This window comes from Cryptomeria japonica, chromosome 2 (assembly GCF_030272615.1).
Source record: "Cryptomeria japonica chromosome 2, Sugi_1.0, whole genome shotgun sequence".
Classification (NCBI taxonomy): Eukaryota; Viridiplantae; Streptophyta; class Pinopsida; order Cupressales; family Cupressaceae; genus Cryptomeria; species Cryptomeria japonica.
Genome location: NC_081406.1, coordinates 508,000,450 through 508,015,762, shown reverse-complemented (window position 1 = coordinate 508,015,762; position 15,313 = coordinate 508,000,450). Strand labels below are relative to the sequence as shown.

Here is a 15,313-nt window from a genome sequence, read left to right as displayed (position 1 = left end):
AGAGTCTTGTGTAACTCTAAAAGTGACCTGGACAATTTATCAATTCAGACAGTAGAAGTTGTTGGATTTAATCTGGAATGTTGACTGAGATATGCATGGAATGATGCTCAGTTTTATTCTAATCATGACAACAAGAAGGGTGGGGCTTCTATTCTAATTGATAATTATCTTTCCCCTAAAATCAAAGAATCCGATTGCTCTTGATGTAACAAACTTGAATAGGTGATGTGGAAAATAATGATATGAAATTTGGTATTGCATCCCTGTATAATCAAAAGACTACATAGGGAAACGTGTGATCTCTAGAGATGGATTGCCTCTAACTTGCCTAGAATTCCCCGGAATATTGAGGAAGACTATAACATGATTGAGCATAAAGAAGACAAAACTGGAAGAAACGATTTTTCATGGAAAGGTAATGAATTTCTTTGGGTCTAAATAAAAAAGACTTCTCAATTATATTGAAACCCTAGAAAGACGATAGCAAAAGCATATGGTTTACCTAGTGCAATAATTCAAAAAAGGTCAGAAAAGAGTCTATTCTAGGCTTGATAGATTTTATACATTTCAGATATGTCATGAGGCAAGAGGAGGGCACAACTGTATGGATGTTTTATCATTAATTATGTCTGATCATCATCCTATTGAGATATCAGTCATGTTTACTGGGGCTCCCAATAAGTTCAGAAAATTCATGGGTGGCCTTCGTAAAAATGTTAATTTGCTTGCAGATAAAAGTTGTACTAATGGAGTCCAAACAATAAGAAATATTATCAGACGCATTTTTCCTTCTAACTCTGCTATTTCACTCTAGGGAAATCTTAGGAATAGCTCGAAGATGTTTATAAGCATCATTAGAAAAAAGGTGGCTCTTAGTAGGAGAAAAATTGCTCTTGAATTTGATGAAAAGATGGTGTTAAGTGTGAAGAGTATCTTCAAAAAAGAAAGAAAGAAAGATTCTTTTATAGTCCACAATGCCAAGCGGTCTGTATATAGGTCTACAGATGGCTTATAGCAATATGGGACTACCATGTACTCCTTGCAAGAGGCACCTAACTGTGCTACAAACGAGGCGTATGTACCTTGATCCTATGGAATTTGAACTTGTGACCTCTCTTTCAAGAACACAAGTTCTTCACCACTAGGCCAACTCAAGCTGTACTTCAGAACAGAATGGTTGAGATCAAGTACATGTAGAAGTGTCATCAAAGCTATAATGCCCAAGGAGCCCCATAAAGTGGTAAACGGAGCCCCCTTGATATCAACCAAGACTAAGGATATTTATAATATGCTAAGCAGCACTAAACAATATCCTTTCTATTAAAGATTGGCTATTCTACAGCATATTTGGTCTAAATGGCTTACACAAAAGAAAGCTTGTTTTAGGTGGCAATTGATTCTAAAAAAGATTGTTGTTGGTACTGTCCTTAATGATGATGGAGTCAGTCCTTATGTCTACCCTGCTTGTAATCTTGTTGCAACCGTTGAGCACTTGTTCTTTAACTGTAAGTTTGCTGAAAATAATTGATCTTTATTTTTGGGGGATAAATTAAGATGAGATGGTAAGAATAAGAATGATAACACAAGACTGAATTTTTTTTGTTTGTGAAATGTTTTGATAAAAAGTTAGATTGGTTGGGGCTTGATCTTCCTACTGAAATCTATGGCACTTGTGGAAGTCTGTGAATGAAAAGGTGTTTTGCGACAAAAGAAGAATCTTACAAACTTTTGCTAGGAGTTTACCTTCTATTCTATTGCTTTACATGTCATATCTAAAAACAAGTTTTTTAAGCAGCTGGATCATGGGAAGGTAACATTACACAAAGCTAATATCACATAGACTGAATATGGGGCAGATATTGACATCCACTCAGTTTGGCTTCAAGTGTACTAGGATGAATGTCAATGCCAAGTGGAATCCCACAGGGAGCAATGTCGGCACTATGTACATTAATGGTATTCCTATGTGCAAGGTGATAGGTGGAGAGATAATTCAAAATGACAGGAATGCTGAAGTTTGATGGTTGGAGTTAGCGACAAGGGATGGTTGCATGTAGAACTTGAAAGTTCCAATAAGGAGAGGGGTGTAACAGAGGAACAGTCAAGAGACTCGATGGTAGAGAGAGGTCCTATGTCCCAACAAGGATAGAGAGAGAAGCGGACTTGGAAAGGGAAGCATGTCAAGAAGGGGAACTCCATAAGTCCGACCACTTACACAAACTTATGAGCTTTCTTGTGTTCACACTAAAGACACTTGGGGGAATCAGGTCGACACCTTGGAGATTAAGGTCAAAATGGGGTCAACGAAAGCATGGGAGTCAGGAAATGGGAATTTTGGTCCATTACTTGAGTTAAATGAAAAGGGGACATGACAAAATAACTCATAGAAATTGATCGTCATTGAGATAAATTAACACAAATGGTTAAAAAGTCCCTCGAGAGCAACGATATCATTACGAAGTTATTCATCCTAGAATAACTTTAAGAAAAATCTATAAGTATCATGCTTTCCTTCTAAATTTCTTTAACCATTTCATACACTTCTAGCAAACACAAATCGCATGAAAACTAATACATCCTCACAAACGTACACAAAACACCATAATTCTTGATCAAAAGAAAGAAAGCAAACATAAAGTGGACTTAGAATCATATAAATGACATCCTTAGGTCCAATTCCTTTATGCTACTCATCAAATCATCCCCAAGCCAATATTAAGTTCTAAACCAAACTTCTACCTTCACATAACAATATAGAAAACCAGTAATTTGAAAGAATATAAAACTATATTTAAACATAGCTTAGAAAAGCTTATAACTGAAGTGGAAACTCTTCTCACAATAAATTTCACTCAAACTACATTTGAAAAGACAACCAGTACAACATTAATAATTTATCCTTTACAAACATTCCAAAGAGAAACTTTTGATTGGTTCACAAATAAGCCAATATTAGAGTTAATCCACAACTGAATCAAACAAAATTTTATCCATAACAAATACAAACACATTAAAAGATCCATTGGATAGGCTTCATGTCAAAAATAAATATCCTTTGGCTTACAGTTTACTCAAGGGTGTCTTTGGTTTTCCCTCAAGAAAACAAGGGAAAGAAAGTTTCAAAATGCCATGTGGAATAATTGTATTGGTCGAAAAAAGAAGTACTACATCAAAGAGTTTAACCCAAGTTGGGATCATGGAGAGAAAGCATACTTAGGGGCAGTTATTAAAGGCAAAGCAAGACTGTTAGTGGCTCAATTGAGGACAGGTTCGCATCATCTGAGGTGTGAAACGGGTAGGTGGAAAAGGCCCAAAGAGTTATGGGAAGAGAGAATTTGCTTGTTTTGCGAGATAGGTGCAATTGAGACCGAATGGCACTTTCTCAGTGAGTGCACAGCTTATGATGATACGTGCTCATTACGAGTTCATCTTGAAAAGTGACAGCATGCATCATTTATTTGGTGAGGATAAGATCAATCAGACTGCTAGTTTTTTGGTCAAGATTCAAAGCAGGAGATCTGACATGGAAAAGATTGTGAAGTTATCCTAAGATGTGATTTCCGGGTCCCATAGACTGATCAGTCTAATGGACGTTAGTAAAATCATTCATTCATTCAATCAAGATCCAAAATCTTGCCGTGTTCCTTTACCACAATTGTGTGGTTGTCATTCTGCTCAAATGATCATCATAAACTGTCCTCAATTTTATTCTGTGTGATTAACAAACCCACTATATCCTAAAGAGGCAAGTGGGCACAAAACTCAAGAACAAGTAAAGGATCCACTGACACAATCATCATATCCATGGATCTCCTGCTACGAGGTGACTCTTATTTGGATAATAAATTCCAATAAACACGTTGCAGATGAGAAGTACAAGTGGGCTTGAAAATATTAAAAAAATAAATTTAAGCACATCAAATCAATTAACAGTGTTCTCATATTAAGCCTGAAATCAAAATCTCTCTCTCTGTATGCATGCACGTCTGTCTATGCATGTGTATGCTTGTATATAGATGTAAGCAATCATGGGTGCACAAGTGTGTCCATGCATGTGTCAAAAGAATAAATACAGACTACATGATAGAAAAGACACATATTGCCTACCTGTAACATCTTCATTCTCTATAAAACTGTCACTGTTAGGGGAATCTTTGTCCAAACTCTTTGACATACTATCTGAAATGATATTTTTCTTATGAGATTTTACATAGTTCTGGTCCCTATCATCTTCCAACAAGTGCTCGACCTCATCTTCAGTTGCTGGAACAAACGTTCCATCTCCTTCAACCTGAGAATATGTAGAAATTAAAATAAAATAATGCTACTCCAAGCTATGCATTGCTATATTGATAAAACCACTTGTATACTAATGAAAAAAAAAAGGCATTCATTCTATCAGCAAAATATACAACAATAAAATTAAATATGCAATTTAAATTTCATTGTGAAGCCATGAGGGTATATGCTAATCAATAAAAGGAACTCTATAAAATTAGCTTCAACCTAAAAAAGCACTAGTGGTCAATAAAACGGTCAAAATACAACAAGAACATTTGACAGCTACAAACTAATGTCATGAACATGCCATTGCCATGTAACAAAGTATACACTAAAAGGTTTGCCTTTGAAGTTTGACCTTACAAGAGCCAGTACCAGAGAGAACTGAAATACATGAGAAATGTTGAAAGGATGGCAGTACCATGAAAAATGGCCCAAAACCTTTAGATTTGACCATCTGAAACAAATCCTGAGAGTATGCAACACGTTTAAAGGGACCATCTTCAACAATGAAATGAACAAGGACAATTTTTAAAAAGCTAAATGCTAACATCCAAAAACCCTTGCAATATGATGCAATTCTGAACTCCAAAAGAATAACACCAACCAAATCAAAAAACAAAACCACTTCTAAAATGTAAGACTAGACAACTACAAAAAAATTATTGCTGAGCGTTTTATCATTAAAACGTGTCCTTTATATTATTTATTAAAGCATGAAGAATTAGTATAACCGAGACAAAAAAATTACAGAAGAATAAAATCTACAAGAGCATCAAAAACATCCCAAACTCTCTGTACTTGATGCATCATTTAACAGAAAACCATCAAACTGTCCCTCTGATTAATAAAGAATTTTGAAACTTATTATTACTCATGAAGACAAGGTAATCATTGGAAACCTCATTTCCACCACATCAATAGCAGAGATGTAACTATTAGACAAATCAAGCAACCCCCCACTAGGTCACATTGACTATGTGGTCTCAAAGGATGATAGCTAGAATCATTGTCAGATCTTATAAAACCTTGTGATGTATGCACAAGCATTCTAACTCAATATTTCTTAATGTCTGAAAACCATATATGGTAAAATGAAAGCTAAAAGATAACACTTACCCGAACAAGTTTATAAACACGTGGGTTCGCCCTCTCCTTTGTGTTTGATGCACCTTCTTTACCAAGTGCATAATTTGTGAGCTCAGATTCTAATGCGTCTTGCTTAACATCCAGCTTTGCCATGAGAAAATCAGGGTAATGTTCAGCCAAATAATAACACTGCATATAAAAATGAACAAAGTCATATTTACTAGCGTTGGGACAAAGAAATGTTTCCTAACACAATCAAATTCAACATACATCATGGAAGGCCCAGACCTTCTGCTATTTCCATTTACCCATCTAAAACTTAAGGGGCGGGAACAGATCATCTCTATTGTTTGTTCTCGAGTTCAAGCTTAGTTTTTATGATTCAAAAGTCAAAAAGCAATGCCATGCATCTGCAACTATGATTTAAAAAGCAATAAAGCCTAAAAGATGGCGAAAAAATATAAAGATGCATCAGTTCACCTGTTTAAATTCAACCTCTCTTATTATGTCTTTTAATTCCTATTTTTAGATCTAAACTTGGTTTAAGCTTTTATTTTTGCTTGTTCGGGTGCCTTTGGCATTGATGATTACCTGTTGTAACTTGCTGTATTTTTAGGTCGTATCGATTGACTCTGGTCAATATGGCAATTAAAATGATTTGTTTCTTTCGCTCTTCCTTTCTTTCAATGTATCATGTCCGTTAGACAGTTTTATCCTATAAGCTACTGCAAATATTAGGTACAATATGCAGTTGATAAAAAATTTCAAGTAACATCTATCCTGCAATGCCCTACATGATTCTTTCAAATATATTCCCACTGGTAAATGGAATAAAGATTGGGGTAAATAAAATATGGACAACTATATTGAAAATCACACAGGAAATATACGACAGTATCCTGTACCCATATGAGGCAAAAATGAAAAACAATTAAAGTCCAATGCCTGCAAAAACTGGGCAATAAAGGAGACTTTTAACACTTATGTTGTAATTGGATGCTCTGGTAACGCGGATTGAGAACAAATTTTGTCTTCCGTTACGAGTTCTTGGGATGAGATGTTGCTCTTGGGACTCCAGGCTGTAACTTAAAACTGTGACTGCGGCGTTAACTCCTGGAACATACCGCTCAGGCAGGACTGAACACCAAATTATGTAAGACATAGTTTTACTTGCTATACCTCCAACATGAGACAGATTTCAGATTACAGCTTGGGAACTGCTTTGTTTTTTTTAACTTCTCAAAGTCTAAAGATATTTTGAATTAGTTTCCTTTCTTACAATTCTTTTACTGATACTAAGCAAGCAGTCTAAAAAGGCAAATTATGTTCAGTATCTATTTACAAGGTAGCGAAATACCTTTTCTATTGTAGTCCAGAAAGTCAGTTGGAGAAAGAATTTAATCAAACTCAAACTTACTCATAACGAACTCTTGGACAGGCTAAAGAATACATATTGTCCTCGTTATTGTATTCTGGATAGTACTTAAAAGCATAATTAAAAGAATATATATTCTTTAACTTCGCTATAACTATCGGATTTTAGGACATGCAGCTTTCTTGCTTTCTCAAAAGAAAATTCTAAAATAATAACAAAAAATCTACATACAAATTAACCTAAAAAAACTATAATCACCAGGAGTATCAAACACCAATTCCGTACGTACACCGCATAAAAAACAAAATGCAATCACCAGAGAAGCGTAAACTCACTTCAAATCGTTACTTACCATAAAATTGCTAAGATCACAGCACAAAGGGGAGCGAAATTCTCTACCACATTGCTAAAATGGCATGAGATCCTCTGCACTGAAAATCACCTCCAAAATCTTCAACAAATACACTTGATTGTTCTTTTAAACACTGACTATCTATTAGAATTCTTGAAACCTGCTACAAAAATTCGAATTCCCACAGAGACTTAATTTCCTTTCAAATTTGGTTAAAATGGGAATCAAAATACTCCGCGGAACACTCGGATTCTGAATATAACCAGAATATCAACGATTAATGTGCATATTTTGATTTTAACGAACGGATCTAAAACCGATCTTGAAGAGTTTCAGCGAAAAATATGGAATAATTTAGCCATAACAACCTGCTCTTCTTTCCCCTTCTTCTTCCCTTTTTCCTTGACCACGATCCCCCCTCGGACCTCAAATTCTATAGGCCAAATTGTATACGCGCCGTAATGTCCACCAAACCGCGAAAAAAAGGGAAATGTTCCTCCGCCACCAAAACGCCGTTGATTTTAACCGCTGGAAGAGGTTAAATTGAACGCCACACAAAGGCAGACGCCGTTACATTAAATGTGCTGGACACGTGTCGGCTAGCAACGACCTCCGCCACTAAAGTTGATGGCAAAATGTAGTATTACGATCGTTGAATCTTGACCTTGTATTGAAAAATTATTCGCTATATTTTTGCACACGCGTCAGTTTCTCTACAAAAATATGGGTTTTTGTGTTTGGTCCCCTTTTTAGGCAAGCAGGAATAACGAATGCTGCTTATTATTCACCTAGTTCTAAGACTTACTGTGGGGCTCAAGCAACCTATTTGTTTTTTTTATATTCTTTTTTTTTTTTTGAAGAGTTAAGGTTGGGTAAAGCTACATTTTTTATTATTATCAAATAATGTTAAGAGGAATTTCACAAATTTTATAAAATTTTGTTGTGTTAGTTCTTTTTTATTGTTATGTATTTCAAATTCTATTTGTAAAGATTTAATGTTAAGAGGTTTTTGACAAAAATTGTCCTTCATGCTTTTCATTTATTGTTATTTAATTGTTCATACTTTTTATTTATTGTTATTAGTACTTGCCGTTAGACAAATACAAATACTATTCTAATGAGTTTTTCTTTTTTACACTTAACTAGTTATTAAAAAATTTAAATTGAACCAATTACAAACAAGGTTTTGTTTTTGTTTTTAAAAATATTTTTATTTTCTAAAGTTACTTGTGCAATTTTTAAGTTTACATATTATAAAAAAAAAATATTTTAATCCTAATTGGCCAATACAACTTTTGCTGTTATAAGCGGATTTTTCGGAAATCTAAAACAAATACTATTGTAATGAGTTTTTCTTTTTTACACTTAACTAGTTATTAAAAAATTTAAATTGAACCAATTACAAACAAGGTTTTGTTTTTGTTTTTAAAATTATTTTTATTTTCTAAAGTTACTTGTGCAATTTTTAAGTTTACATATTATAAAAATTATTTTTTTTAACCCTAATTGGCCAATACAACTGTTATAAGCGGATTTTTAGGAAATCTAAAACAAATACTATTGTAATGAGTTTTTATTTTTTACACTTAACTAGTTATAAAAAATTTAAATTGAACCAATTACAAAAAAGGTTTTGTTTTTGTTTTTAAAAATATTTTTATTTTCTAAAGTTACTTGTGCAATTTTTAAGCTTACATATTATAAAAATTATTATTTTTAATCCTAATTGGCCAATACAACTTTTATAAGCGGATTTTTAGGAAATCTAAAACAAATACTATTGTAATGAGTTTTTCTTTTTTACACTTAACTAGTTATTAAAAATTTAAATTGAACCAATTACAAAGAAGGTTTTGTTTTTGTTTTTAAAAATATTTTTATTTTCTAAAGTTACTTGCAATTTTTAAGTTTACATATTATTAAAAAAAAAAAAAATTAATCCTAATTGACCAATACAACTTTTGTTGTTATAAGCCGATTATCCCAAGCATATCAGTAGTTTGGTGTTAAATATTTAGATTAATTAGTTTTATTGATGTTTTTTATAAAAATATTTTCATATAAAATTTATTTTATTTAATTAATATATATTAAAAACTAAAAAGTTATGACAATTAAACTTGAACTATGATCTATTAGAAATTTTTTTTTTTTTAAAATATATACAATTTATCACAATTTATCATATATTTATAATATTAAATAAAAAAATCTTATTGAAAATTTACTTGATAACAAAATTAATATAAAAAATAATAATAAATCAATTTATTATTGTAAAACCTAAGGAGAACTCAGGGGTCTTAGCAAAATGAAATACTAAAGATTAGCTCATGATTGATTTTTTTTTTTGGAAAACATCATTTTTATGAAACTCTTCAAAATTTATACAAGTACCTTTGGTCCCCATTACAAGTCACAAACAGTAGCTAATGATATTTAAAAACATCTAATTGTAAATTATTTTAATATTTTAAAAAATTATTCCTTTACCTAAAATTGCTAGGTATCTTACATCCAATAGAGTTTTTCAAGACTATTCAAGCTCTCAAAGCATGGCTAGACTAGTAAGTACAAATGCAATAAGACTTATGCATGGTGAAAATTGTATACAAAACAACACACCAAATAACAACAAATGCATTTGATAATAACAAAAATATTTTGCATAATTTATTGGTATAAATTAAATTGTTAAATTAAGTTGTATACATTCATATTCAATTTCGTTTACATTTTATGATCAAATCACTTATATTGTAAACAATTATTGCTAACGATGCCAATATTTATTTCTTGCGACTTTTCAACCTTCTAATATACAACTCAAATTATTTAAGATTTCAATTACACTCAATTAAATAATTAACAAAGGCAAGTGCTAGCCACTATGTGGCACTTGTTTAATTGTAAATTGATTTGGTCATGTAGATGTTATTAAAATCTTTTGTTCATTCATTTATATCTAAGTTTATATTTTTTTTTAAATACAAATTATATAAAAAATTTGTAGAATTATAGTAAAACCAAATTTATTATATTTTATTTTATCAAAAAATTGTAGTTTAATTAGTTGAACGTAATTGGTGGGGATATAATAAATAAGGGATAAGGCCTACCTAAGACAACTTTGACATAATGGATATCTTTTGATACTTAGTTCTTGATTGAAGAATTAGTAGTTTAGAATTGAGATCATGTTTAGGATCATTTTCACTAAATGGATGCCCCTAAACCCCTCATAGCCATAAATCTTTCATTCTCAACCAAACAGATATTCGCTTAGAATTATACTCTCATATTTGAAATAAAATCTTTCATGAAATTAAAAAAGGAAATGTTTTTTAGAAAACTTAAAATTACTCATCAATTGTATTATAAATTTTAGCCAAAAAATGATATAAGATTTTAGAACACAAAAATGTATAATTTATACTTTTTCTTTTCTAGTTTTAAGAACACTTAGATTTAAACAAGAGACGCAAAGCGTCAAGTTCCTGCCTTTTAGTAGGTAGAGATATAGTGATAGAGAGAGTTGAGATAGAGAGGAAAAGGTAGAGGGAGAGATAAAGGTCAAGAGAGAGATAGAGAGAAAGAGATAAAAAGATAGATAAGTATATAGGGAGAAGGAGAGATATAGAGAAAGATAAAGATAGATATAGAGGGAGGGGGGAAATAACACGTACACATGATGACAATGAATTTATGATATGTTAACTGCTTGAGACTTGAGACTGATATAATAGAATACAAGAAAATAGGTGTCAAAGTGACCTAGTGCAAGAAATAGGTTGTTGATGTAAGAGCCAATGTGACATATAGAATATTGACTTTGAACTCTTGAGTGCTCTTTGTCATAGATAAGTTATCTTAAAATGATGGATGGGCATGATTCTTTTGTTTATTAAAATATTATAGGGTGATGTCATTTTATGAATGTCTCGGGCTTGCAATTTAAAAGTTTTGATGCAAGAGTTAGTGAGTTATAGTAAGTTAGAAGAGAATCAAATTGGACCAATTAGCAAATTGGAATTTTACAAAAGTGAATATTCAAAAGTCAGATGTTGCTCTCTAGAGTGAAGTTAATTTGGTCAACCTTTGGGATAGTTGCAATTAGAAAATTTCTAGAGTTACAGCAAGGTAATTATGTTATCTGTAACTACATGTAACTTGTAAATTGTTGAAGCACCTCCTTTGAAGAATAATGGATAGTTTAGTTATGAAGCATGTTTATATTGGTAAAATTACATGAAAAATGCATTTTTAATCCTTACACATTTATAAGTGCATCTACCTCTGTACTAGATATTTATGATGTTTAAAAATTGTCATAATATTTTATGATTAGATTTTTCCCTTCTCTTACCTACTGTAAAAAGACTATACATTTTTAAATATTTATACTTTATTTACAAATAAATAAAATTTATATCATATCAAACAAGAATTCTTAATCCCTCAATTTCCATTATAATTTTTTTTTTGAATAAATTACTTCTTAAACAAACAATTTATTTTATGTTATATTTTTTCATGTTATATGATTTCATTGAATTGACAATATAAGATGTGTTATATTTTCACTTTCTTATCTAATGTTGTAATTTGTTGCACAACTTATTTGATTTATTAGAATTAAAATTATTTGTCTAATTGCTTCGTAAAATTGCTTCTTAAAATACATCTTTAAACCATCAATCAACACTTAAAATTATTTTCCAATAAAAAAATTATTTTCTAACAGAAAGACACTTAAAATTTTAAAATAAAATAAAATAATTTTAATTTTTAATTTTTTTAAAAATGTATAAGCATACAAACTCAATGACATAACCCACTTGCCACAATGAAGAGGGGAATACGTTCAAGAGGAGCAAAAAGTCTCTTAAATTGATACATTAACGTTAAAGTATATGCATTAAAAGTCCTCTCGCTAAATTTGTTAGAATCCACGATTATCCACGGACCATGTTCTCTGTAATTATTACCCCCAATAATGTAAAAACAAAGAGTAAAAACAAGGTGTACCTTTTATCAGGAGTAATGGAAGTTGAAAGAGAAATAGAATTAAAAAATCATCCCCCAATGTAAAGCTTTTGATGGGAGTAAAATTTTATGTAAGGAGAGTAATATATAGCATTAAATGATTGCACTATTGATTTGATTGTACATTAATGTTGATTTGATTGTGCATAAAAAAATCTATATTTTTTGTTGGACAAAATTAAATTTTATGCCTACAGAAATTAGTATATACCAATCAAATGATAAATAAATAGTTTTTAAAATAGCTTTTGTTAAAAAATTTACATGTTAACTTTTGAAAAGTTAAAAATTTATTTTAGATTGAAAAATGTAAAAATTTGATTGGTTGACAAGAAAGTGATTAATAACTATTTAAGTGATTTAAAGGCATGATGAATGCATAAGTATCCTGCCATGGCAGGAACTAATAAACCTTTCGATACATTCATTCGTCTATCTATTTATTTTGATTTTTATTTATTTGCATGTTGTGCTCTTTGTACTCTTTGTTCTCTCACATTTACTTAGATTTGATTGTAGTGTTGTTTTTGGGTGGAATTATAATTAGTTAAATTCATTCAATCTTATCAATTCTAACCATATGATGTTGTTATTTCTTCAGAGATTGATAAACTAATAGTGGCATCGTAAATTGTAACCGATCCAATTTACACCTCATGTTTGTGCTCCATCTTTAGTGTGTCCTATCTATATCCCCTATCTAGGTCTGGTTTGGCTCCTTTTCCAATCCTCGATGTCATGAACACCATTGAGTCTGCCTCATCTAAGAGGTCCCTTCCTTATTTGTTGATTGGCAAGTCCTGTTTGCTGGAGGACCGAGGTGTGGAGTGCCTTGGTCTAGACCAAGGTGCCCCAAAATGCCTTGGTCTCACTTAAAGAGGCCCCGATTTGAAATGGAGAAGATTCTCTATCTCCCCAATGACATTTGGTCCCCGTGGCTACACTTGATCATTGGAGGTCGACCTAATTGATAATTTACCTAGGGAACCCTATAGAAAGACAACTTATCAATTTATTTCAGATTTAAGAAGCAATCTAAGACTCCATTTGTATCAATTGTGCATCTGTGAAAGCATTCATCATCAAACATTTTCAAATATCAATGTTGCATTTTCTCCTTCAAGTATTGTAGAGAAAAGTTACATCAATCTTCATGAAAGCATGTGTGCGTGAATAGGGTTTTTCATGTTCATGTGTTTGTCATGCCATTACACTCAACATTTGTGATTACATTCAAAGGGCATTGCATCATCATCAATAATTGTAGATTAGAGGTATAACTCCTTAGCATTTATTTCAGTATTTGCATTGTTTCATTCAAGGTTAATTTCTAAACTAGGGTCTGACATAAAGAAAACCCCTATGCACAACCCTATTTCCTTTCTTTTTGTATGTAGGGAACAGGCTCAAGAGTTGTACTCGAGAATTCCGATAAAGTCAACAATGACGAATAGATTCAGCTTTCGACAAAGGAAAATTTCGAGGACCAGGGCGAATCTGTGTTACCCGATCCCAAAATATCAGGCCAAACTTTTGGGAATAGGTTCTAAATATCTTATTTTGCCCATATATGAATTTGTGGCTTTGTGGGATATCTATAGTAGTCTGTTTCCAATAGTTGACTTTAATTATTCATACTTTTACCCTAATTTCACAACTATAATCCAATTATCAGCTAAGAAAGAAGGAGACTCCCCACACACAAAATTGGTAAATCTGACTATTATACTCAGTCCCTTTTCTAATCAAATTGTGGCTAGACCTATTGGATTTGCCCCCTTATTGATTAATGTATGGTTAATTTAGTTAGTTGGTGGTATAAATTTTTGAAAACCTAATTCCAAACTTACACCATTACACTAATGAAGAAGGATCTTTAAGGTCGATAAACCAAGGAGATAAGGCTCAAAGGCATTGGTCTAGAGGGTCTTCAAGACCAATCTCATCCAAAGATTGTATTGGTGCTAATTTTTTTCCATTTGCAGTGTTTCCCTTAATAGTTTGCAAGTGATTTGTCGAAGTTTGGAGCACATAATTTAGAAGTTTAGTTTTAGATTTGTTTTGCTATTAACTATTGGAGCACCCAAAAATCAACCTGCAAATCAAAACACTTCACAAACAAAGAAGCAACACAAAAGATGTTATTTTACCAAATATGATTGAGATTGAGATGACTGCAAATGTACAAACACCTTGTATATATAGTGAAGGCGTGATGAGGTATGAACTACCAACTATCTATAACTACTAGCTAAAAAATATTAAATGCATTATGAACATTATTAAACAATTTGCAACTAATATCTAATAAAGTAAAATGTTGATTACCTAAGCGAAACTTAAATAAATGTGTGTGGAATAAAACCACTTTCACACCAACACCTCCCCAACCCCTTAAGTGCAACCTAAGGAAATTATTATGCAATATGAGATGCAAGATGGGTCCTGAAAACGAGGTCATGTTAGGTACCCATATACAACTACAATGCAATGCAATCTCTAACAAACGAAGAAAATGAGAAAAACCCTATGGGAGAAAAATCCTCTCCAAAAGAGAGAAAATGACTGATTAAGAAGCCTCCAAAATAATGTCCCAAAAACAAGAGCATGCGAAACATCATTGAAGCACAAAGAAGTTATAGACAACTATCAAAATAAAACTAATATCCTATTATAGCTAAAGTACCTGTAGACAACTTAAATTAATTAAATTAATATTTAATTAATTTAAGCCTGTCAACTTAATTAACCAGTTTAATTGTGTTAATTCCCTTCTTCTTAAGGTTAATTAAGTCAAATTTAATCAATCTTATCACTATAGTCCAATAATTAATTTATCAATAAATTAATTATTTCCCCATTCTTCTGAGGTCACCTCAACCATTATTTCTTCTAAAACTTGCTTAGTTAATTAATTTAATTAATTAACCTAACTAAAGTGATTCCTACAAATCACTTTCCCTAACCTCCACTTAGCCTAATTAATTCTTCTAGAAACATGCTTTCCCCATTTTATATGCCTCCACTTATGTCACATCAACATTGAGACTTTCAAGGAAATTCAAATTTCTTTGAATCCCCCCATGCATCCTTTACTTTAGAATTTTAAATTCCTCTTCCCTCTCCCCAAGGAATTTGATATTCCTTTTTATTCTCCCCATGAACCTTGA

The 15,313-nt window shown here is 31.8% G+C and overlaps 1 protein-coding gene across 2 annotated transcripts in view; it reads right to left on the bottom strand.

Moving 5' to 3' along the window:
- Positions 1-7,547, bottom strand: part of LOC131069536 (uncharacterized) — a 43,095-nt gene extending 35,548 nt beyond the window's left edge. The window contains exons 1-3 of one of the 2 annotated variants that reach the window (XM_058005023.2): positions 7,098-7,547; positions 5,401-5,559; positions 4,108-4,291 (exon numbers count right to left, since the gene is read on the bottom strand). In XM_058005023.2, coding sequence (XP_057861006.2) covers positions 4,108-4,291; positions 5,401-5,559; positions 7,098-7,100 — 346 coding nt within the window. In that variant the 5' untranslated portion in view covers positions 7,101-7,547. Of the gene's footprint in view, positions 1-4,107; positions 4,292-5,400; positions 5,560-5,961; positions 5,983-7,097 lie in introns of those variants that run through there. The other variant, XM_058005024.2, reaches the window with a different exon arrangement.
- Between the last annotated feature and the right edge of the window lie 7,766 nt (positions 7,548-15,313).